Source organism: Lepus europaeus, chromosome X (genome assembly GCF_033115175.1).
Source record: "Lepus europaeus isolate LE1 chromosome X, mLepTim1.pri, whole genome shotgun sequence".
Taxonomy (NCBI): Eukaryota; Metazoa; Chordata; class Mammalia; order Lagomorpha; family Leporidae; genus Lepus; species Lepus europaeus.
The window spans coordinates 90,756,738-90,778,450 of record NC_084850.1 but is presented as its reverse complement, the minus strand read 5'-3'; the positions used below and the strand labels follow the sequence as shown (position 1 = coordinate 90,778,450).

Below are 21,713 nucleotides of genomic sequence, written 5' to 3'. Positions count from 1 at the left end.
TTTGCCACTGTGAGGAGATAGGGAACAGTTGTAAAGAAACTGAGTTTGAAGACTGTTTTGCACATGTCCACTGCTTGGGTCCAAACAGGAAAGGAAACCTTGACCATGTTGGATTCATGGGCCCCTTTGATGATCTGATAAAATCTGTGCATCAGCTCCCTAGAAAAATTTATATAAGTTTATCTCCACAAAGATATTTAATATATCCCTTCAGGGGTTGTAGACTCCCTAGGGGTCCCTACTCAAGTTACAGCCTTAACTGAGGGGCCGGCATCGTACAGCAGGTTAAGTGGCTGCTTGAGACAATGACATCCCATATGGGCGCTGGTTCAAATCCCAGCTGACCCACTTCTGTTTCAGCTCCTTGCTAATGCACCTGGGGAAAGTAGTGGATGATGGTGCAAATACTTGGGCCCCTATCAACCACATGAGAAATCCTGATGGAGTTCTGGAGTTCTGGGTTCCTGGCTTCAGTCTGGCCCAGCCCTGGTCATTGTAGCCATTTGGGGAGTGAACCAGTGAACGGAAGGTATATCTCTCTCTCTCCCTCTCTCTCTCTCTAACTCTGCCTTTCAAATAAATAGATTTTTTTTAAAAAAAGAATGTAATACAATTATCACCTAGGTAAGTCATTTCAAACCAAAAACCTTAACTGAGCTCTCCCACAGCATCAGACTCAACATTTCTTCGTACAGCCATTTACAGAAGCCCCTTAAGGGATTAGCAGGGGCATCAAGTTATCACTTGGTGACTTGGTCCTTCCTCACCAGGCTCAAGGCCCTGAGGGGTGAGAACGTGGTCTCTTCATCCTGTCTCTTGGCAGCTCAGGGCTGACACAGAGCAAGCACTCTTTAGTGAGGTATCTAAGGGGACTGACCATACAGAATGGGCTCTGGGTCAGTCCTTAAGACATTTCTCTGGCTCCAATGCCTACCACAGAGAAGTCCAGTCTACCTTTTCTGAATCAAAAGAATGGAGAAGTAACAAAGAAAGGATTCTCTGGCTTTCACTGTTTGGTGCCCAATGAGGGCAGGCAAGGAGATGAACAGGAAGTCTGCTGGGTAACAACAGGAAAACCTGAGTTTTCCCACTGTCCAGAGGCTGTGAGCCAGCCTCCTTCCCACCCCACCAGTGCTGACCTAGCTCTGGGTCAGTAATGCATCTCCCCTATAGCCTGATTCTTCCAAGTGAGCTGGCCCCATACTACAGCTGAAGGGAGCAGAAATGGTTTGAGTCAGGCAGAAGATATGGAATCTAGTTGTAGGATCAGGGCAAGGGGCCTCGGGATCCAGTTCCTGCTCAAAACCCTATTATGATCCCACCCTCTCTGGATCTTCCACGGGAAAGGGAAAACTACATTGGTATGCCCCAGCACATACTCCCTCATCTCACAAACATCAAAACAACAGTTGCCTGTTTATTGTTTTTTAAAACAAAACAAAATAAAAACAAAACAAAAAAAACCCTCAAACCATACTCAAAATCCCACTGGAAAGTTGAGTTGTTGTTACTAAACCAAGCTCTCACTCAGGTTGTCTCATGGAGCACAGGGTGCAGTGGACGGGGGAGTGGGCTGTTGTCCTGGCAGAGCTGGATGATCACTTGCACCAGGACAGGCATCAGAAGAGTTGCACGCCAGTTTTGATCCTGTGCATCTGTGCCTGGGTCCAATAAAGGCGCTCACACTTGCCACTGCTGCAGTTGCTACTGCCGACATCACAGTTCATGTTCAAGATGCTGCGGAGAAAGTGAGGGGTCAGTGAAGGAAGGAGGCAGCTTTAGGCTTGGGGGAGGGGCCAAAAGTGCTTGACTTGGGGGGGGTGTGCGTGCGTGTATGTCTCAGTGGGAAGGGTGGGGCCTGAGGCCCATCCTCCTTCCTGGCTTTATAATGAAAAGACTGGAGCAAATCTGAGAAACAATTTCAAGTAGAACCAGGGATGGCTCTGCCCTCCCCCCTTACTTGAGGTAGGGGAAAGGGAAGGAAGAGTGGAATTTTTAATGAAGCTTTATGCAGAGCCCCAGTGCACAAACTAGACTAAAGCAGAGCTACTAGGGTTGAGGTAAGGGAAAGGGCCCTTCCCCATCCCACCGCCAGGAAGATATTGAAAGTGGCTCCCTCAACAGGGCCTCCTCTCAGGAACTTGGGGGCCCAGACAACTCTGGGCTGGATCCTTCCCACACCCAGCAGCTGGTTAAGAGGCCCAAGGCCAGGCTTGGGCAGTAGGGCTAGGCCCAACTCCCCTCCCATAACTGTAAGATTGTGCTAGGCAAACAACTACCGACTGCCCTCCTTCTCCCTGGCTCAGAACACTCTTGCTTCCCCTGCTTCCTGCAGATCCAACATCCTTCCACCTGGATGAGGGTGACAGCTGAGAGCAAAGCCATCATCTTTTCCCTCAGGCAGATCCAGGGTTACGCTACTGCAGTGGAAAAAACCCTTAGAGATGATCTAGTCCTATACCCTCCAACCAGCCGCCATCTTATCAACAAGGAAACTGAGGCCCAGAGATGAGAAAGGACTTGCCCAGGGCCACATATCCAAGTCAGGGCTGGAGCCGAGACAAAGAGCAAGGGTGGGTGTGCCTTGCTCCAGCAGAGAAGTCTCACTTACTACAGGGGTTCTGGAAGCTAAGCTGAATCAGCTTTTTTCCTGATTTAACAGCTCCACCTGCCTATACTTCACCCTTGATACCCTGGTGCTCATCGAGCCAGCCTTACCCAGGGTCAGATTAGTTAGGGCTGAAGGGAGAGGGGATGTCTTTCTCAGACAAGTGAACCTTACTCCCAATTATAGACCACTTGGCTTCCACAGCTGCCTCCTCTCTTCTCCAAGAGGCCTGCTGCCCCCTGGCTTTGAGTAGAGTCCATGACATAGCTTTTGACCTGGCCTTCTGGGGTCCCTGGGTTCTTGAGCCCTCTCCCAGAATGCCAGATGAAGAGGCACTCATCTCCCAGGGAGCAGGCACACAGGGGCCCACAGAGGTCTCTGGTACTCAAGAATTCTCCTCATCACAATGGCCCAGCATTCTGGAACATACAGGCCCTCTGGATGACTTTTTCTGTTACCAGCATAGCCCCTCTGTAAGGGTTGCTTATTACTAGCCCCCTGATGCCCAAGGACCCCTAGGCCCATGGTCCAAAGGCAAATTTTGGGGGAGAACATGGAGTCCTGCGTAGGCCTTGCTACCACGATGCACGGACAGTGCAGGGAGGCTTACTGATTACCTTGTGCACCTTTAGACAAATCTCTTCCCCTTTCTGGGCCTCAGTTTCCTTGTCCACAAGAACATGAAATAGATGGATTATAGCATCTTGTTCTTGAGCTTTTGGGAGTGGTGGACCTGTAGAGAATCTTGAAAGCTACAGATCTGTCTCTTCCCAAAACACACACACATGCACATGTACACATGTTCACTTACACAGACTAACTGAATGCAATCTGAGAGGAGTACCAAGCCAGCTGTGTGTGACTACTTTACTGGCTTCCCACTCTAGGGCAGGGTATCCTGGGCAAGGGCCCAGCCAGTGACTAGAGCTTATACTTCACTGATTTAAGCCGGCAGGGACAGCCACTGCCCCTACCCACCCCACTTGGCCTCCACCTCTCCCCTCTACAGGTGGCAGAAAAATGGGGTGAGAAATCCTGCTCCCATGGGCACTCACCCACTCTTGCACTTCGGGGGTTCCACCCGCTGCTCTAGCACAGGCTGCTCCAAGAGATACATGGTGTCATATTTATCCAGCAGCAGCTCAGCTGGGTCTTCAGTCTGACCTGGCACTCGGCCTATAGGGAATTTTTCCCATCGTACATCCTCTGTGGAACAAAGACAGGTGGCAGGAGTGGACTGATGAACTGAGGCTCTGGTGCACAGGCCCACCCACCCAGCCCACTGTGAGGTCACTCAGCACAGGCCATCTGCATATCCCCAGTCTCACTCCTCTGTCACTTCCCACAAACTGCTCTCCGTCACAGCCCACCGCACTATGCAGAGTCCCCCAGCACACCTCTATCTCTCACACTCAGGCACAGACACAACTACGAACATTTTTGTTCCTCTGCTTTCCTCCCATTTTCCCAGGCATGTCCCCATAGACACAGACAACATCTTTAGACCTGGCTGCATCATGGCCTGAAACTCACTCTCATCCCTATTTCCCTGCCTGTGGGAGAAACACAAACACAAACACAAACACACACACACACACACACACCACGGAGGGTCTGCCTATCCCAGAATTCCCACAGCAGCCCCCTTCCAAACCCACTGCTACCTGAGTATCTGTATGACTTAGATTTCCTCCACAACTACATGCTAACCCCCTGACGTACTGCAATGCCACATTCTTTCTTAGTGGCTTTGCCTGAAGTAATGTACATACACACCCCCACCCTCACCCACCTCTGGGTGGACTCTCTCAGAAGTAATATATACCCCTTGCCCCCAGATGCACAAAGAACATCCCTCCTCTAGGGAAAGGCTGTCTCCACTACACAGCCTGCCACTCACTGCCACCCAAGTATACACACAGAAGGTCACATACCAAGCCCTCATTCAGTGAATGTCCCCGGTTTCATAACTCGCCCTGCCTCCCACACCTTTCATTCACAGACACACAAACCAGAAATTCCATCCCTACCTCCACACACGTGTACACGCACACACAGATGGAGCAATGGCAAGGGGGGAGGGAACGACTTAATGCTCTAGCCCTTACACATTCATAACCCAAAACCCTGCCCTCCACACACACTCCACTTTAGGTGGACCATGTCATTTAGCATCTCTGTCTTCTCACTTATACACCCTTCAAACAGTACCATATTCATTCCTCCCTCTCCATGCTTACACAGATGAATGCAGTGTTTCTGAAAAAAAGCCTTCACTAGTGAGCTCCATGTAGATTTTGTTCCTGGCCACCTGCTTCTCCTTGCTTCACAGTGTTCTCCTTATCATAATGCTCCTGGCATTCTGTAAGGTATCAACTCTGGACTGGCTCTTTAAAATATATTTTTTCATTTTATTTATTTGAAAGGCATGGAAGGAGAGAAGGAGAGAAGGGGAGAGAGAGGGAGGGAGAGCGAGCGAGCAACCAGTACAGAGACCCCCATCTATTAGTTCACTCCCCAAATGCCTGCAATATCCAGGGCTGGGCATGACTAAAACAAGCAACCCCGAACTGTATCTGGATCTTGCACATGGGTGGCAGGGACCTAGCTATTTGAGCCATCACCTCCTGGAATTGGAAGACTTGAGCCCATGCACTTGGATATGAGACATGTGCATCTCAAGCAGCATTAATAAACTGCACCAAACTCTTACCCATGGACTAGCATTTTTTTAAATTACTTATTTATTTGAGAGACAGAACAATACAGAGAGACATCTCATCTGCCAGTTCAATCCCTAAATGCCTACAATGGCTGGGACTGGGCCAAGTCCAGAGTGAGGATCTGGGAAATCAATCCGGGTTTATATGGGTGGGACATGATTATTAGAGCTATTACTGCTGCCTCCCAGGGTGTGCATTAGCAGAAAGCTGGAGTCAGGAGCTGGAGCCCAGTATTGAACCCAGTACTCCAACATGGGATGCAGGCATCTTAATCACCAGGCTAAAAGCCTACCCCTGGACCAGCTTTTTATATAACCCAGAGAAGGGCTGTGCATCTGCCTGCCCACTCCCTATCCCTAGCTCTTACAGGTTATACATATCTTGATGCCCAGAATCACCCTAAAATACAGATATCTTCATGCACAAGGGTCATTCCCCTCATGGGTTCTGTCACTGACCTGACCACCTTCCACATTGCTAACATCCCCTACCCTCCGTCACTGCCCTTACCTCTAAACTCACACTCTTGTATATGGACCCTCAGTGACAGCACAAACACACAGGCCACCTCTGGATGGCTGACTCATTGTGTGTTCCCAAGCCCTTCCACAGGTCCCTACCTCTCATTATTGCTACTTCTTTTCTTCACACAAATACCTCTTGGCCCTTGTGGGTCTTGGTGACACTGCCTCCTCTTCCAAAAATATACACGACCATGTATGCAGGTATACACAGCTGTACTACTGCACATTTAGCAATTATTTCACAATGACTTCTCCTTTCTCTATGCCACCCCACCACACATACAATTCCGCTTGTGCCAATGTGCCTTTCACTAGTTTTAAAAACTCAAAAACACAGCCTTTCTTGCCTTAAGGTCTTTGTCAACATGCCATTATTTGTCCAGCAGGTGCAAGTAACCCCGCCCTCCCACCCACCCACACAGGGACACAAATGCACTCTTGTAACCCTAGTACTCAGGGCCTTAATGCCCCAGCCCCTCCACACCTGCTTCTATATAATGACATAGACCATACCTTTCCCCATAGGCTTATTCCCTGCCTCCCCTCTCATTCTCTCACTCCTCATCGCGCTCCCCAAACACCAGACCCAGGCCCCACCGTTTTCTCTCCCTACTTCTCTCAGACGCCAGCACACAGGCCGTGCTCCTGCCTCTACTGTGTGCATGCACACACATAGGCTCCCATACACATCACTGTTCTGTTACTCCTTCTGGGTCTCTGCTCACTAACCTCAGTGAGGGCACTCAAAAGACCACTCAGAAAAGCAGTTGGGCACTCTCGCATCACCAACCGCCCCTGCATTCCTCCCTACTCTACTTTGACAGCCCTCCTGTGTGCTTCACCTAGTTTGTACTAGTCCTTTTCTTCTCTCCAGATCTCACTTCCAGTTTCTCTGACTTAATTCCCTGGGTTCGTTCTTTCTAATACACACAGCAAAATCCTGTCTTACTACCAGCCAGCCTCTCTGTGTAATCCACTCATATATGCATAAACAGCTCTCTCACTGTCCATGAATGACATGTGCAGAATCATCCACATACACACCCTCCCACCTCCGGCCTTCTCTTGCCTATGCGTCACTGCCCAGTGCCCACACCCACATACGTTCTCTACATGAAGCAGCCAGTAGCCTGATGGTGGTTTCTGGTGCTCACAGGCTCCACCCTAAAAGAGAGGGAAGCCACCTGTCATCCATGTATCAGGCTGCTTCCCAAGCTTGCCTCACCTCCGCTATGCCCTGCTACTTTCCATCTCTTCCCTAGGATAAAATGGAACCTCCAGAGCCAGCCAGAGAGAAGAAATTGGTATAGGATGGAAGTGGCTATCAGGCATCTTACCTGAGCTAACTTGCCATGAAGAGCCTTGTAAAGCTCCTCTTCTGTGGGCCATGAAATTGGCAAACTCGAAACCGGGGGATTCCTGCAATATAGTGTAAGGTGCCACTTCCATTCCTTCCTCCTCCTCTTCGTCCTCCTCCTCTTCATCATCTTCATCATCTTCATCACTTTCACCCTCCTCTGCTTCCTCCTCCTGGTCATTTTCCCCTTCTTCTTCCTCTTCCTCCATTTCTTCTTCTTTCTCTTCCCCCTCTTCTACCTGGTCTTGCAAGCCTTTGTCCTCCCCCTTCTCTTCCTCTTTGACATCAGTAAGGCTGCCCTTCTCCTCCTGCTGCTGGGCCTTTCCTTCAGCCCCACAGTTGGAGCCAGCTGGTTTGAGGATGGACTGTAGGCTATCCAGGGTGTACGGAGACTTCCCAATGGGGGAGGGCTCAAAGCCCTCCAGCTCCAGGCTATCTTCTCCGTTCTGGGTATAAATGGAACAGAGGCGCAGCAGCTTCTCCTGTTCCCCTTGTGGTAGGACCTGCCCCATGGCTTTGAAGACGCTGAGCAAAGGGAGGGATGAGGTAGGTAAAGATTCAAAATCTCAAGTCATTTCATACCCTAATACTCCAGAGGGTGTGAACTTGGTATCTAAGCTTCTAGACATGCCTCTGAAAGGCAGTGCAGCAGAGCAGAAAATACAGAAAACAACAGGACCCTGAACAAGCTCTGGTTCCTCTCTGTACCTTATTTCCATGCTCAGTAAAATGAGGACAATAATAGTACCTATCTTAATAGGGTTGTTGGGAGGAGTAAATAAGAAAGCTGACAACGAATGCCTGGCACAGTGCCTGGCACATAGTGGGCATGCAATAAATGATAGCTCTTAGTCTGCACTGAAATGCTACATAAATATGCAAACTAGCCAGTAGGTCTACAGGGCTGGAGATGAGAATGGCAGACCCCTCTTTCCTCTGGCCTAGTGCAGCAATCTGTCCCGTGCTCCAAGGATACACCTGGAAGTGGGCTGGGCTCCTTCTGCACGGAACACAAAGTGCCATCCCTGTGCAGGAACAGCTACAGCCCAGCCTGGAATGGAGGAAAAGAAAATAAAAAAAAGCAGCCGTTGACAAGACAAAGCAGGATGTGGGAGAGAGGCCAGATGAGCACTGTGGGCCTACCGTGGGCACCATGGGAGCCGGGGGAGGCAGAGAGCACAGAGGGCAGGTGAGAGCAAGGGAGGGCTTCGTGCAGGACCAGAGACAAGAATGAGCACACCGTGCTGGGTGCAGTGAGCAGCCTGGCTGGAGGGCAAGGCCTGTGCTGAGGAGCTGTGGGAGGAAGACAAGGCTGGGAAGGACGTGTGGCGGGGGGGGGGGGGGTGCAGGGGCGGGGGTCACCTGCCAGCTCTGAGCACAGGTGAAGGCTGCTTCTGAAGATCACCATGGTGACTGTGTGGAGGATGCCACATGGAGGACAGCCTGGGCGGGCAGCCTGGAGGCAGGCAGCCTACCCTGTAGCCACAGTTCTCGCCAGACTCGGTGAGGACTGGCCTAGGGTACCAGCAGTGGAGATGGAAGGGAGAGAAGCTGTGAGGGACAGACAGACAGACAGAGAGCAGGGTTTGGTGACCGCTGGCAGGGCTCTGGCAGAGCAGAGTTAAAGATGAGGACACTGAGCACACACAAGACGGCGCTCACAGCAAAACCACCGACACACACAGAGCCGCTGGGAAGGAGAACTCATGGAGGGGGAAGGGGACAAGCACCCCTCGCAGGGCCACACACAGAACCTGGCACCAACAGGCACCCAGGCCCTGCCGGGCGTGTGGCTGGGAGTTTCCTTCTGGGTGTGTTGAGACTGAACTGTGGGCAGTTCCCAGGGGGAACGTCTGCTCCATGGGCTGTTTGCTGTCCAGACGCATGCCGACTGGTCACATACATTAGTAGGAGCAAGGCCGGGGGCTAGTGGGACCACCACTGAGAGACCGGGGGACCCTTCTCTGTGGGGCTAATTTCATATTCCAGGAGAACACTGGCTCAAACCAAGCTGATATTGGCTGGCTGGAGGAAGCTCTTGAAAAGCTTCCAGCTTTATTAGAGGAAAAGCCAGAGAGAAACTCTGGCCTCTCACTGCGATCCATTAGTGTGATGAATAATAAATATCCCCATGCATCTGATACTGGCAAGACTCCTTATCACTGATGTTTATTATTACCCACTGGCTATCTCGAGCTGCCTAGTCTGACTGCGAAGGTGCAGGCCTGATAGGAGTTTTGAAATGCACCTCCTTCCTTTTATGAGCCTAATGACGGATACTTTCTGCAATGGTACAATCTAGTGGGACATTACAGAAGAGCATGGGACTAAAGACAGGCTATCTAGAATCTGGCCCTAGCTCTGCCTGACTTGCCACATAACACCTGGGCAAATTCTCCCTGATTCCCAGTCTGTGCAGTGGGGAGATGAACACTAAATTTACTGATTATCTGGGGAAGACAGGATCTGTGCACAAGGAATCGTACCCAAGTGAGCCGCTGTTATTGCTGGCATGTGTCGCATCCCTCTGGTCTGCTTGGGTTGGGAGAAGATCTCTGTGGTCCAGACTTCTCCAAGACCAGCAGCTTCCACTCTGCAGGCACTTAGGATTGGAAAGTACCTTGAAGGTCACCTATCCAAGCCTCTCCATGCTGCTCTTTTCAGTCCCCCAACTCCCATTGCATACACATGCCACATTCCTTCTGGACTTTGAAACTTCCTTTTCGTTTTTCCTCTGCTTGAATTGCTCAAAGGCATCCCCCGACACTCCTCCAGGCCCTGTGGTTCTCTTCCCACTCTCCCCACCCAACTGTGTAACTTCTAGTCTCCAGCACATACATCTGGCAATGTGGCTGTCTGGTTCAATCCCATCTACTGGAGGTCTTGCCTTGACTGTCTACACGACCTCATTTTTATCTTATGAACACATTATTTTGCCATAACGGTTCAAGAAATACTTCTGGACTCAATAGGGGGACCAGCGGACTAAGAGTCTTGGCACCCAGATTCCCACTTCAGTCATTCCCCAGGCACTGGGTCAGTTCCCAGCAAAGACAGCACTGCTGGCAATGAGAAAGCAGAGGACAGTTCAGTCCAATGACGTTTACTGGTGCCTGGACTTGTGTGGTAAGGCTGGGGCACAGATAGCTAACACAAAGGCCTTTCCCTTGAAAAGCTCAGTCAGAAAAAGCGAAGGAGACACTAAGGGAAGTAGACGGGGCAACACAAAATCTCAGATTTGGGAAGTATTTAAGAGTTAACAGGACAGGGTAGATGGTGCCACCACCAAGTGAGATAAGGAACAGAAGAAGATCACTTTAGAGTCGGGGCAGGGAGTAAGCTGACCAGTTCTCTTCTGGTCCCAGTAAGTTGTCTATGGGTCATTCAAGGGGAGATGTTCGATGTGCATAGCAGGCTGAATCTTGGGGGAAGGGCGTGGGCTAGATAAAGAAATTTAGGCCTCAGCACTTTGTAGGAACTCTTAATCAACACAGACACTTCTAGGAGGGAGTAATAAATAGCATCAATGCAGCAGACAGAGACACTGTCAAGGGCCACTGGGTTTGGTAATCTAGGTCAGCTCTTGAGGTTAATGCCAAATTATAGCAGATTGGGGAGTTAAGAGAGTAGCATGGAAACTGAGACCATTGGGCATAGACTACTCTCTTGAAATGTTTTGACTGGAGAGGAAAGAGTGACAAGTTGGAGGTAACCCAACAGAGGAATTTGGGGTGAAAGGAAATTTTGCTTGTATTGTTATTGTTGTTTTAAGATGAGAAAAACTCAGGGATATTCATAGGTTGAAGAACAAGAGCCGGTAGAGCAAGGGAGAGGCTGAGGGAGGCCCCAGTGATAGTGGCAGAGGTGGCTCCAGAGCACAGGTGAAGGAGCAGGCTTTGAGGCAGGGCAAGGCCACCTCTTCCTGAGACAGGCGAGAAGGTTGAGTGCAGCCGCAGATCAGTTCACGAGGGCTGGATCTCAGGTCGAGGGGGCCCTGCTGGATGCCTCCATGTGCTCGAGGAAGCTAGGGTAAAATGGGAGAGGGGAAAGGGCTTCAGGTGAGTGGTAAGGGTTTAGAATAGCCAAGAAATGAGAGAAAAAGTGGTCAGAAAAACAAGTCAAAGTTCAGCCAAGCAGAAAGGAGGCCTAGCCCAAGATTAAAACTCATATACCTGTGCAGTGGCAGCAATCCACAGGGCTATGTATAGGCTTTCTCCAGCAGAGCTCAGCTACCCAGACTGAGGAGCAGGGAAGCAGAATGGGGAGAAACAATCCCAGCTTTGGGGTTTGGAAGTCAGATGCAGCCAAAGGATGGGCAGCTGAGGATGCTGATGATGAGTGGCTGAAGGGAGCAACCACAGATACGACTGAGGGGAAGCAAGGTCGAGGGAGGCAGGAAATAGAAGGATACAGGTCTGGATGCAGACAAAGAGCAGATGTCATGAGATGCAAGATGCAAACTAGAAACACGAGAGGTGGTGGTCGCCGAGTGGGATGCTGCAAGGTCAGCTTTCAGAGGTGGGACACCTCCGATGAGGGCAATGGGTTGCTGAGTATAGTGGACAATGGAAGTCACTGGTGAGCAGCAGATGGGTCACCCAAATGAAACAGGTATTGCTCCAGAAAGCAGGAAGCGAATCAGATGCTAAAGGCTTCCATGAGTATGAGGGAAGTGGCTTGGGGTCATGAAATGATAGAGAAAAGGCAAAGGAGACAACTACAAGTATTTACACAAAGCAGTGCAATATTCAGTTTGACCACAGAACCACAATGGGTTGGGTAAAAGGGATTTGGAGGAGGTTGGGCCAGAATCAGAAAGATCTTTGAATGTCAGGCTCAGAAGCCTGTACTTCAACAGGAAGGCAGCAGAAGGCCACTGAAGGTTGCTGAGCCACTCTCAGAGGTATACTTTGGGAAGAAAATAGAGGAGACAGCACTGGGCATGCAGTCAGAAGACCTGGGTTTAATAAAAAAAAAACAGCAGCTACCATTTATTGTGCACTTACTCTGTGCAGGCCACTGTGCTAAGCATTCTCATGCTGGACTCAGCCCAGCCAGGTCTTAAGCTGTATGTTCTTTGGGAAGAACACCTTACCCATCCCCCTTCCCAGACTCAGTTTTCCCATCTGTCAAGGGGAGCAACTCTGGGTTAGATGTCCTCAAAAGGGCCTTCCAACTTGGCCATTGTAGGGCTGTGTGGCCCTGAGGCTCGCGGGGCCTCACTATCTTACCAAATGGAGTTCAAGAGACTTACAGCTGAAGGAGCTGGCAGCTAGCCCAGCAAGGTGAGCCTAAGCAAGACTCAACCACCCGGGGCCAGTCAAGATTGGCAGAGCAGTTGAACAGTCTCCAGTTCTTTCTTGATTCCCATTGGCTCGCGGAAAATTGGCGAGCATCCCGTCCTGAGAGAAGAAAAGACTTGAGGAGGAGGAACCATTGAGCACCCTCCCCCCACCCCCGCCAACCTTTTGCCTTGAAAGGTTTGGCTATATCCCTCCCCTTCCTCCTAGACCACCCACCCTATTGCTCCTAACTACTCAAAGCTTTCAAGGCACTTTGCCCTAGAGCAGTTTACTTGGCTCTGGAAAGAGAAAGGAAGATGAAAATTTGTCTACTGTTGCCCACGGGGCCCTCGTGAACAAACCTAAACAAGGGAGGTGTCTGCCTGGTACTTCTCAGTAGAGAACTAAGGACAGTGGCAGATGTTACTGCCTGGGCTGCCTTAGGCCCTCAGATTAGGGCTACTCTGCCTTACCCAGCTTGGTGTTGGCCACAATCAGTTCAACAGTCCATCTGAGGATGTAGGTGGGCCGGATCCCACTGTTGCCCAAGGCTGGCAGCTCAGAGAACAACCTGTCCAGCAGTGCCTGCGTGAAGGTCTGGGAGTGCATGCCCCTGAGCAGAGGCTGCCAGAACTGACAGAACGGCCTTGGCACCAGGATGTCATTCAAGTCCACATTTTCTGATTTATGAGGGGCAACCGTTGGTGGGGGACAAAGGGGAGCGCGAGAGCAAGGACAAGCCAGAAACAGAGTGCAGACATGCACACGCGAGCCCCACCACCACCAGTGGAGTTGCCACCACAGAACAGGAAGAGAGAAGAGAGCAGAGCAGCAGAGAGAGAGAAACCAGTTAGTATCTAGCAAACAACAACTGATTCAAAATAAAGAACAAAAGAAAAAAGAGCTCTGGTTCTAGCTTCAGCTTCGTCAACAACTCACTCTTTGACTTTCGCTCAGTACTTTCTCCCTTCTGGGCCTCAGTCTGACCATCTGTAACATTAGGGTTTTGGACTAGATGACCTCACAAGGCCCTTCCAGTGCTGCTGTTCTAGCTTCCTAGTTAGTGGCTAAATCACAATTGACATGGCAGAATAATGGCATTAATACTCCCCGGACCTGACCCCAGCCCACTGAAGCCCCACAACTGCATTTACAGTGTGGCTACCTGTTCGGCTCACACAGGAGAGCTGAGGGGTTTCCACAAGCCATGGGATGGTGGGAAACAGCCCTAGTCCCACAGTCCAGGGCCCCCAACCCACCTCTGGTGTTCCCACCCAGGAAACAGAGAACCCTAAAGCTACAACGAGGGCCCAGGACCTTACCTTCATACTCAATTTGCAAAGCTGCCAATTGTTCAAATGTGGGGATGAGGAAGCCATCATCTAAAAAAGCATCCAGCACAGCCTCCCTGGAACAAGAGGACACCAGTTTATTAAACCAAAGCTAGCAGAAGACCTTCTTCTAACCACCCCCACCACCTCCAAGGCAGCTAATGCCTCTGGCTCAAGTACCCTAAACAGCATGGGGGGAGGGGCAGTGGGGAGGAAGGGACAAGGAGGTAAGAATGGGGAGGGAGGCAGGCAACAGTTGGATCTTAGGCTTCAGCCTCCTGGAGCAGGGTTGGAGGCAGAGGCCTGTGAACAAGTATTTATGAAGAACATGCTGATCATAATGAAGACAATAGTAGCTGAACAAGCCTCAAAACACTGATAGAGAAAAGTCTCAGGCCTGAGATCATAAGGTCTCAAGTCTTCTAGACTTGATCTCAGTTCCTATGCAGTCTTTGTTTTGCTCTTAACCATTCCACCCCTCCCCTTCTCCCTGGATGCCCTCTTTTAGATCCTAGAGGTAGAAACCTCAGGGACTCATTTGCTCTGATCAAATATGACCCATAGGCCTTATTACTAGGAACTCCTAGAACTTAGAACAGTTAAAGGAGGTGAAGGAATGAGTTATAGTGGCAACCTCTCATCCCTCTCTACCTTAAACCTAAACCAGCAACAGCAAGCTGACTCCTCCAGAGCTCCTGGCTCCCCAGGAAGCACCTCTAGCTGACCTGCTCTAGGGGGAAAAAAGAGCTCCCAAGGTATCCCAGTGCCTGGAGGGCTGACATCCAGCAGAGCAGGCTTGAGGAGGAAATAGTTGTCCTTCCATCTATCTCCTTGAATAAGTACTCAGAAAGAATAGTTCTTGCAGCCAGCCTGCTCAGCAATGCTGGGCAAACACTACAGGACAGAGTCACAGGATAGTGTTCCCGAGCTGCTAACGGAGTTGCTGCCCACTTTCTACTGAAGGGTAGAGCCAAGAGGTCTGGGCTAGGCAGACATTGTTCAAACACCTTTGAATCTAGTCCTGTCCTAAGGATGAAAAGACTCTGGGGCAATGCCAGCCTGTACTGCAGGCTTCTACCCAGGTCCATTGTGCCACCTATACCACATACCTACACACTCTGCTGCATCCCAGATTCCTTTCAGGCTCTCCATAGCTGGGAAGGTTTTTTTTTTTAAACATTGTTTTCTTATTTTTGCCCCACACAGGTTTTTAATGGAAAGCTCTCCCAAATCCTTGGTAGCTGCATTTAGTTAGAAAGCCCATATGAGTTAGGGAGGACAGAAAAATGGAGATACTCTTTCTCTGCTTTGAATTGAACTGAGCACTATTTTTGCAAAAAAAAAAAAAAGTGGCTCATGGCGCTGAGAAGGGCCTCCATACCCCCCAACTATCCAGGGAATGCTGATATCCTGTAACAGCAGTTTGCAAGAATGCACTAGCAGTGCTCACCATTTATCTTTTACCTCAAACTTGGACAAGACCTAGTCAAAGTGGTAAGGATCAAGGGCTTTTCCTAGTTTTCCAGAGCTTTACATCTTACTGATGAAGTCTGTGCATCTTATGAAGAGGAGGAAAAAGGATAGCTGGGGTTGTCAGCTTACTGCCAGAGAGGAAAAAGGGTAGCTGGGGTTGGAAGACAGTGGACGTTCCTGACTCTGACTATTCTGGCAAACTCCCACTAGGTAGCTGGCTAGGCTGGGGAGCAGAGGATCATGCAGGGTCATAGGGTGGGGGATAAGGTTTATCCTCGAGATTTCCTACAGCAGAGCTTGACAGACTAGGATAGGAGACAGATTTCAGTGAGGCCGCTAGCCTGGTTACCTAGTTACATACCTGTTTTCCCATGTAATGCCCTTGAGCTCTGCCATAATGCTTTCCACACGTGGGGACAGGTTATTCCACGCCTTAATGGCCTGAGGTAAATGCCTAAATTTCTCCAACACCTGCCAGCAAAGAGGGTTCCATCAGAAAGTTGGTTCGGCCAAGCAACCCACCCCCACCCCTCCAGCATCCCTTCACATTGGACCTCAGCACTGACCTTTAGGGGAATAGAGCAGGGCATGCTAGGATGGGCCCACAACTCCCCTACTGGCCCTGTAACTTAGATTAAACTGCCTCAAATACCAGATTTTCTCCTCCTCCTTCACTCGCTCCCATCCCCCACCTAATTCCCTGTGGCTCCCAATTACCAGATACTCATACTAAAATGTCCAGTGGGGGCATTTGGTTGCAGATAGGCAGAGACCCTTGAGCCAAAGGGTGAGGGGAGGCAAATGGGTTATGGATGAAAAAGAATCAGGAGACGCAGGTATAATTGCAGTTCTACTGTGTGTGTGTGTGTATATATATATATATATATATAGTATTCCTTTACTCATTCGTGGCTTCTGTTTCTTCACCTGAAAAAAGGGAGGACTGTGCTAAATGGTTTCTGAGCTACCTCCCTTCCTATTAAAACGGCACCCCTTTGAGGGATCTCATCTAGAAAGCTCTTGGGCCCCATCTGTTGGTCAGCTGAGGAATTGCAGGGCTGTATACAACCACCCAGTCCCAGTTGTTCCCTACCACCCAGCAGGGCAGGTTAAACACAAACTTCATCATCTGCTCCCTTCCAACCAGTGTTAGGATCAGCCAGACTGACTCAACTCTTCTCCTCGTCACCTTCTTAGTTCCCCCTCTCTCTTTCTAACAAGTTCCCTCATGCTTTGTCACTTTTCTTTCAAATTCCTTCTTAAGACTTCTCTCTCAGGTAGCTGGCAAGAGGGAAAAAACGGCTGGAGCAGATGAGAGCACTCCAAGTCGAGGGCACTTTCTTACCTTAAACTGCTCCTCTTCATATGATACCAGCAGATCTCGGGCTCTTTCTAAAAACAGAATGGGGAGACAGATAGGGCAGCCAGCCTAGCTCCCTATTCCTGCTGGGATCCTGAGGCCCTCTCGTCTCATTTCTTTGGAAACTAGCCAGGTAGATGGTTTGTAATAGTAATTTTTTAAGCTAGGACTCACCACACCCCAGAAAAAAAATACTGAGCCAAAAAAATAACCAATGCTACCCCTAAGCGTGAGCCCCCCCTCTACCCACAGGGATACCTACGATGGACACCTACCATACAGCTCTTTTTGTTTCAGAACCTTTTTCAAATGAGACTCTACTTCTTGGCTGACTTTGTCTTCTATGTCAGCACCAACATCCAAATCTGCACCTTTTCCATCCGTCTGAGGCTCTGGCTGCTGTTCTGTGATATCATCAGCAACTACATTCTTGTCTTGATCTTCATCTGTCTCTTCCTTGTCCTCTAACTCCCAGCTGTCTCTCAGGCTGTTCTCCATTTGGCGGCACCAGTAGGTCTTCTGGAGCCAATCCAAGACAAAGTAGCAGCCTAGAGGAAGGGAGGAACCAAAGGCACTGCCATAGACCCAGCCACAGATAAAGCAGTTAGCAGGTCCCAGCCCTTATTATAAGCTCCCAGCCTTATATTGTGAGCATTATGGAAAAACCCCAGGAAAGAGGATTGGCTCCAAGGCTCAAATCTCAAATATCCAGAAGAAGTCTCTCTTACTCTGTTATCTCACTGTGGTTGGCTTTATCCTACTCACCAGCACCTTTCCTAGAAAAAAAACCTCTCCTGGCCAGCGCCGTGGCTTAACAGGCTAATCCTCCGCCTTGCGGCGCCGGCACACCGGGTTCTAGTCCCAGTTGGGGCGCCGGATTCTGTCCCGGTTGCCCCTCTTCCAGGCCAGCTCTCTGCTATGGCCCGGGAAGGCAGTGGAGGATGGCCCAAGTGCTTGGGCCCTGCACCCGCATGGGAGACCAGGAGAAGCACCTGGCTCCTGGCTTCAGATCAGCATGATGCGCCGGCCGCAGCGGCCATTGGAGGGTGAACCAACGGCAAAAAGGAAGACCTTTCTCTCTGTCTCTCTCTCTATCCACTCTGCCTGTCAAAAAAAAAAAAAAGAAGAAGAAGAAGAAGAAAAAACCTCTCCTAGCATTTAAGATGAGATGCCAAAACCAGCAAGGGGCCAGTAGTAGAATGGACTAGTTTTCACTCTTGGTCTCTGCCAAGTCTTTTCCCTTTTTTACATCTGTTTTACCATCACAAAGGGCTAGGCTATCTCAGGGGTTCTTAACTGATATGAGCAGAGAACTCCTGGGTTCATGACAGTCATTGATGGCTCATGCCACTCAACTCTCCCACCACTAGGGTGAGGTGAGTGAGGCTAACGAAGCTACCACCTCAGGAGCAAGTTTTAAGGATAGGCTAAACTTTGTAATCAAAGTATCCAAACTTCGAGTGAAAACTAGTCTGTTCTACTTACTGGCCCCTTGCTGGTTTTGGCATCTCATCTTAAATGCTAGGAGAGGTTTTTTTCTAGGAAAGGTGCTGGTGAGTAGGATAAAGCCAACCACAGCGAGATAACACAGAGTAAGAGAGGCTTCTTCTGGATATCTGAGGACCCAACAGTGCCCTGCTAAGTCACACTGGAGCTTGAAACAAAAGAAGTCAGTAGTACTAACCCTGTTTTTATTTAAAATTTTGATTTTGTTAATTGCAGATTTTTTTCACATTAAAATGTTATCTTGACAGCTGAGCTTTTTATGCCCCCTTAAATTTTATGCTCAATCAAGCACCTCACTTGTCTTACCCTGGTCCCCACCATGACCCCAGGTTTACCTCCCTTTCCCTCTACTTCAAGTGCCACCCAGCACAGGCCCCAGGGCTTAACTGTAACAGGTATATCCCCTAAGGACTCACCTCTACGGCAGTCATTTATATGGGGCATTTTCTTATGGGTCAACTCATGGCGAAGTTCAACAATCCAGTCTGGAATGTTCACCTAATTGTGGGGGAGGATGTAAGTATAGAAATTTGAAAAATGTTAAACCTAGAATGGACCCAGAAATGAATCAGCCAGACCATCCTCCATCTTACAGAGAAACTGAGGTCCTCAGAGAAGATTTCAGTCTTACTGGCAGAGCCAAGAGTAAAAACCAGGTCTCCTGATTCTTTTGTACTATACCAGAGGGGTAATCTTGAAAATCAGAAAAGGTACCCACTTCCCCCAACCATCAACTACAGTCCAACAGAAAAATTCTTATGAATGACCATTAACAATCACCTTCTCCAGCCTCCCTTTTCCCCATCCCCTCTCCCTGGGTACCCTCTACCTCCCTTTCTTCCTCTCATAGCTCCTCCAGGAAGCTTCTCTGATGACGGAGAACATGACTGTCCTCTGGGCCTCTACACATTTCATGTCGTCACTCAGGGCAGGAATGTCTGGCATTTTCGTGCTGCTAGGCTGAGCTGTCTCTTCCCTCAGACTGTCAGCTCTACAGGGGGAGCGGCAGTGATTGCTACCTCTTTTCTGTCCCCTCCCCCACAATGGTACATTCGGACTCCTCAGCTTGACTGGGCCATTCCCAGCAAGCTAGGCAGGCAAAGCCCACTGAGACACCAGTCATGAGCAAGGGAGCAATTCTGCCTCTTTCAAGTTGGAAGGTGAGGTTCTGGGGTTCTTGCTGGGCTTGGCTGGTAGTACTGAGATGAGCTAGTATGACTGTGTGCCCACATGATTACCCCATGTCCCATTTGGTGAGCCCTCCTGGAGAGAGAGAACTGAGCAAGACCATTTTATCATACGCACCTCCTGAGCCAGGTACTTGAGGGGAACCTTGGCAAACTTTGTCTTCCTCTCTGAGATAAGATTCACAAACCTGGGGTTGGGGGAGAAATAAGTGGCACAGCCCGAGGAATCATTTTATTCAAAACACCTGGCTGAGTTACTGACCCTTCACATTTCCACCACCTTGCCACTAACTGGCCTGTCCTAATGGTTAGTATCAGAACAGGAACGGCTCCATCCTTTTCAACCTTCACTGAGTCTGCCCTGTATATACCGAAGCCACACAGGTGAAAAAGACATTACTCTGGCCTTGAAGAGTTCAGTCTAGGATAACAAATTGTAACACAATATATTATGCTAGAACAAAACACTGCATCAAGTGACATGGGGAGCAAATGATGGAGAAGAGAACAAGGGAGGACCCCCAAGGCAGAGAAGGGGAACAGTGTGAGATGAGAAAAGGCTTTGGCAGATGCCAAAGCTCAGAGGCAACCTTTTTTCCAATTTGCATGAGACAGCTAGAACCATCATGAGTAGTTCTGTGAGTCAGGAACTCCCAGCCCAAGTCTCCACTGCCACAACTCAGCAGCCCTCAGTGTTCAGGGAGAACAGAAGGGAAAATGGGTGGTGCTAGGTATAGACAGGGGGAGGGTTGAAAAATCCACAATACTTCACAGCCAAGGCCAACTGAACCATTCAGGAAAATTCCTCCAGGTGAGGAGTTAAAGGGGAAGAAAAAAAATATCAGACTGTCAAAGCTGGAAGAGGCTCAGAGAAATCACATGGGTTTGAACACCACCACCACCCCCATGCACATTCCAAGAAAAATGGAAGAGAGCAAACTTTCAGGAAAAGGAAACAAAAAGAAGAAAAGTGTTGACAGGGGCTACCAAAAGCTGTCAAGTCAGCTTTTGTGTCAAGCTGAGGACACAAAGGGCTTGTGGCTTCAGGTAGCACCAGGAACCAAACTTTGCTTATCACACGCTTACCCATCCCCCCCCCCCCACCAAGCAGGCCACAAAGCCAACCCCACCCCTCAACCTCATGCAGGTCTTACCTGACCAATGCCATGCCATAGAGCAGTCTAAGTTCATCATTGCCCAAGCCACCAGTTGCATCCAAGAGCTTACAGCGTATCAGGTCAGCTGTAGAAGCCACTGCCAGGGGGAGTTCATTGCCTAACCTAAAGGGCCACAGGCCAGCACTATCATAAAGGCCCCTTACACTGGTCCACCCTCCACCTCAGAATCTTGATTGCTGTAGGCTATTCCCATGATAGATTGGCTCAAGAGCACAGGAATGAACTCACCAGAAGGTGAGTAGAAACAGGGGAACATCTGTGGAACTCGACTCTACACAGGGCATGGGTGGGTGGGGTGGCCAGGGTAAAAGAAGACCACCGAACTGCCCATCAAGAGTTGCGTGGACACACCCCTTTCATTCACCCCGGAAATCCTCACCCCTTTCAGCTAAAGAAGCCCTTTATCCCTTACAAGCCTGCCCCCCAACTAAATCTTACCAACCTGAGGCGCCCCACTTAAACGTGGTTTTGTAGGCAAGACTCCCTCCACATTTTCCCTAATACCAACAGGGCGCTAAGCTATTTCGTAAGCCCGGGATCAGGCCCCACTGCCCCCCCCCCCCCCCCCCCGGCACCCTGTCCTAGGCGGGAAAGGTTAAACCTCGCAATTGAGAGGACCAGGGAGGCACAGCCCTTTACTTTCCATCACAAACGGCATTAACGCCCAGGGCGCGGCGACTTTCCCTGGGGCACTTGGGGGCGGGGCCACAGGCAATTTCGGGGGAGACTGGAAAATAGGGCCTCAGAGGAACTCCACAAAGGAAAAAGTAAGGCGCCACGAGCATGGAGTAACAGGACTGAGCCCCCCCTCCCCCCTACCTGCTCCTCCACACGGTGATGCGGTTCAGGGCGTACCGCTGCAACTTAGGGTCATCACAAAACAGATAAACTGTCACTTGGTCCCACTCGGCCTTGTTGAGCCAGGCAACCACGACGCTGCGTGCCCACAGTGGCGACAACCCTTCCCTTTTGACGCACTTTCCGTACCACGCACTGCACACGCGATCCATGCCACGGGGACCCAGACCTGGCCTGGCCCCAGATTCCCAAAAACACTGGGCCCCACGCCAGCCCTGTGTCGCGGCACTCCACAGTATTCCCCTCAACGTGCTACCCTCACTCCAAACCGCCGCCGCGCCAACAGCCAATGGGAGAGAGTGACCCCAACGAAAGCCCGCCTCTCT

The 21,713-nt window shown here is 50.0% G+C and overlaps 1 protein-coding gene across 3 annotated transcripts; it reads right to left on the bottom strand.

The window, feature by feature from the left end:
• Positions 1 to 1,397: 1,397 nt before the first annotated feature.
• LAS1L (LAS1 like ribosome biogenesis factor) lies at positions 1,398 to 21,624 on the bottom strand. 3 transcript variants are annotated; one of them, XM_062183298.1, is made up of 13 exons: positions 21,385 to 21,624; positions 20,506 to 20,631; positions 19,470 to 19,539; positions 18,581 to 18,662; positions 16,934 to 17,206; positions 16,644 to 16,690; positions 15,660 to 15,769; positions 13,817 to 13,902; positions 12,968 to 13,174; positions 12,467 to 12,614; positions 7,193 to 7,737; positions 3,664 to 3,814; positions 1,398 to 1,737 (listed from the first exon to the last, which is right to left on the bottom strand). In XM_062183298.1, the coding sequence occupies exons 1-13, from the start codon at positions 21,537 to 21,539 to the stop codon at positions 1,620 to 1,622; spliced, it is 2,118 nt and encodes a 705-aa protein (XP_062039282.1). In that variant the 5' UTR covers positions 21,540 to 21,624; the 3' UTR covers positions 1,398 to 1,619. The 3 variants fall into 3 exon arrangements, with proteins under 3 accessions (XP_062039282.1, XP_062039283.1, XP_062039284.1); XM_062183299.1 differs by having other exon boundaries at positions 21,517 to 21,624; XM_062183300.1 differs by lacking the exon at positions 12,968 to 13,174 and having other exon boundaries at positions 21,349 to 21,624.
• Positions 21,625 to 21,713: the final 89 nt, after the last annotated feature.

What these genes read in the sequence shown, in the direction of transcription:
- LAS1L (XM_062183298.1), bottom strand. Translation starts at nt 21,539, where the DNA reads ATGGATCGCGTGTGCAGTGCGTGGTACGGAAAGTGCGTCAAAAGGGAA. An exon ending in AGCTGCCAGCTCCTTCAGCT is followed by an intron (nt 7,738 to 12,466) that starts GTAAGTCTCTTG and finishes CCCTTTGCTCAG; the next exon opens with CGTCTTCAAAGCCATGGGGC. An exon ending in CCCCCGAAGTGCAAGAGTGG is followed by an intron (nt 1,738 to 3,663) that starts GTGAGTGCCCAT and finishes CTTTCTCCGCAG; the next exon opens with CATCTTGAACATGAACTGTG.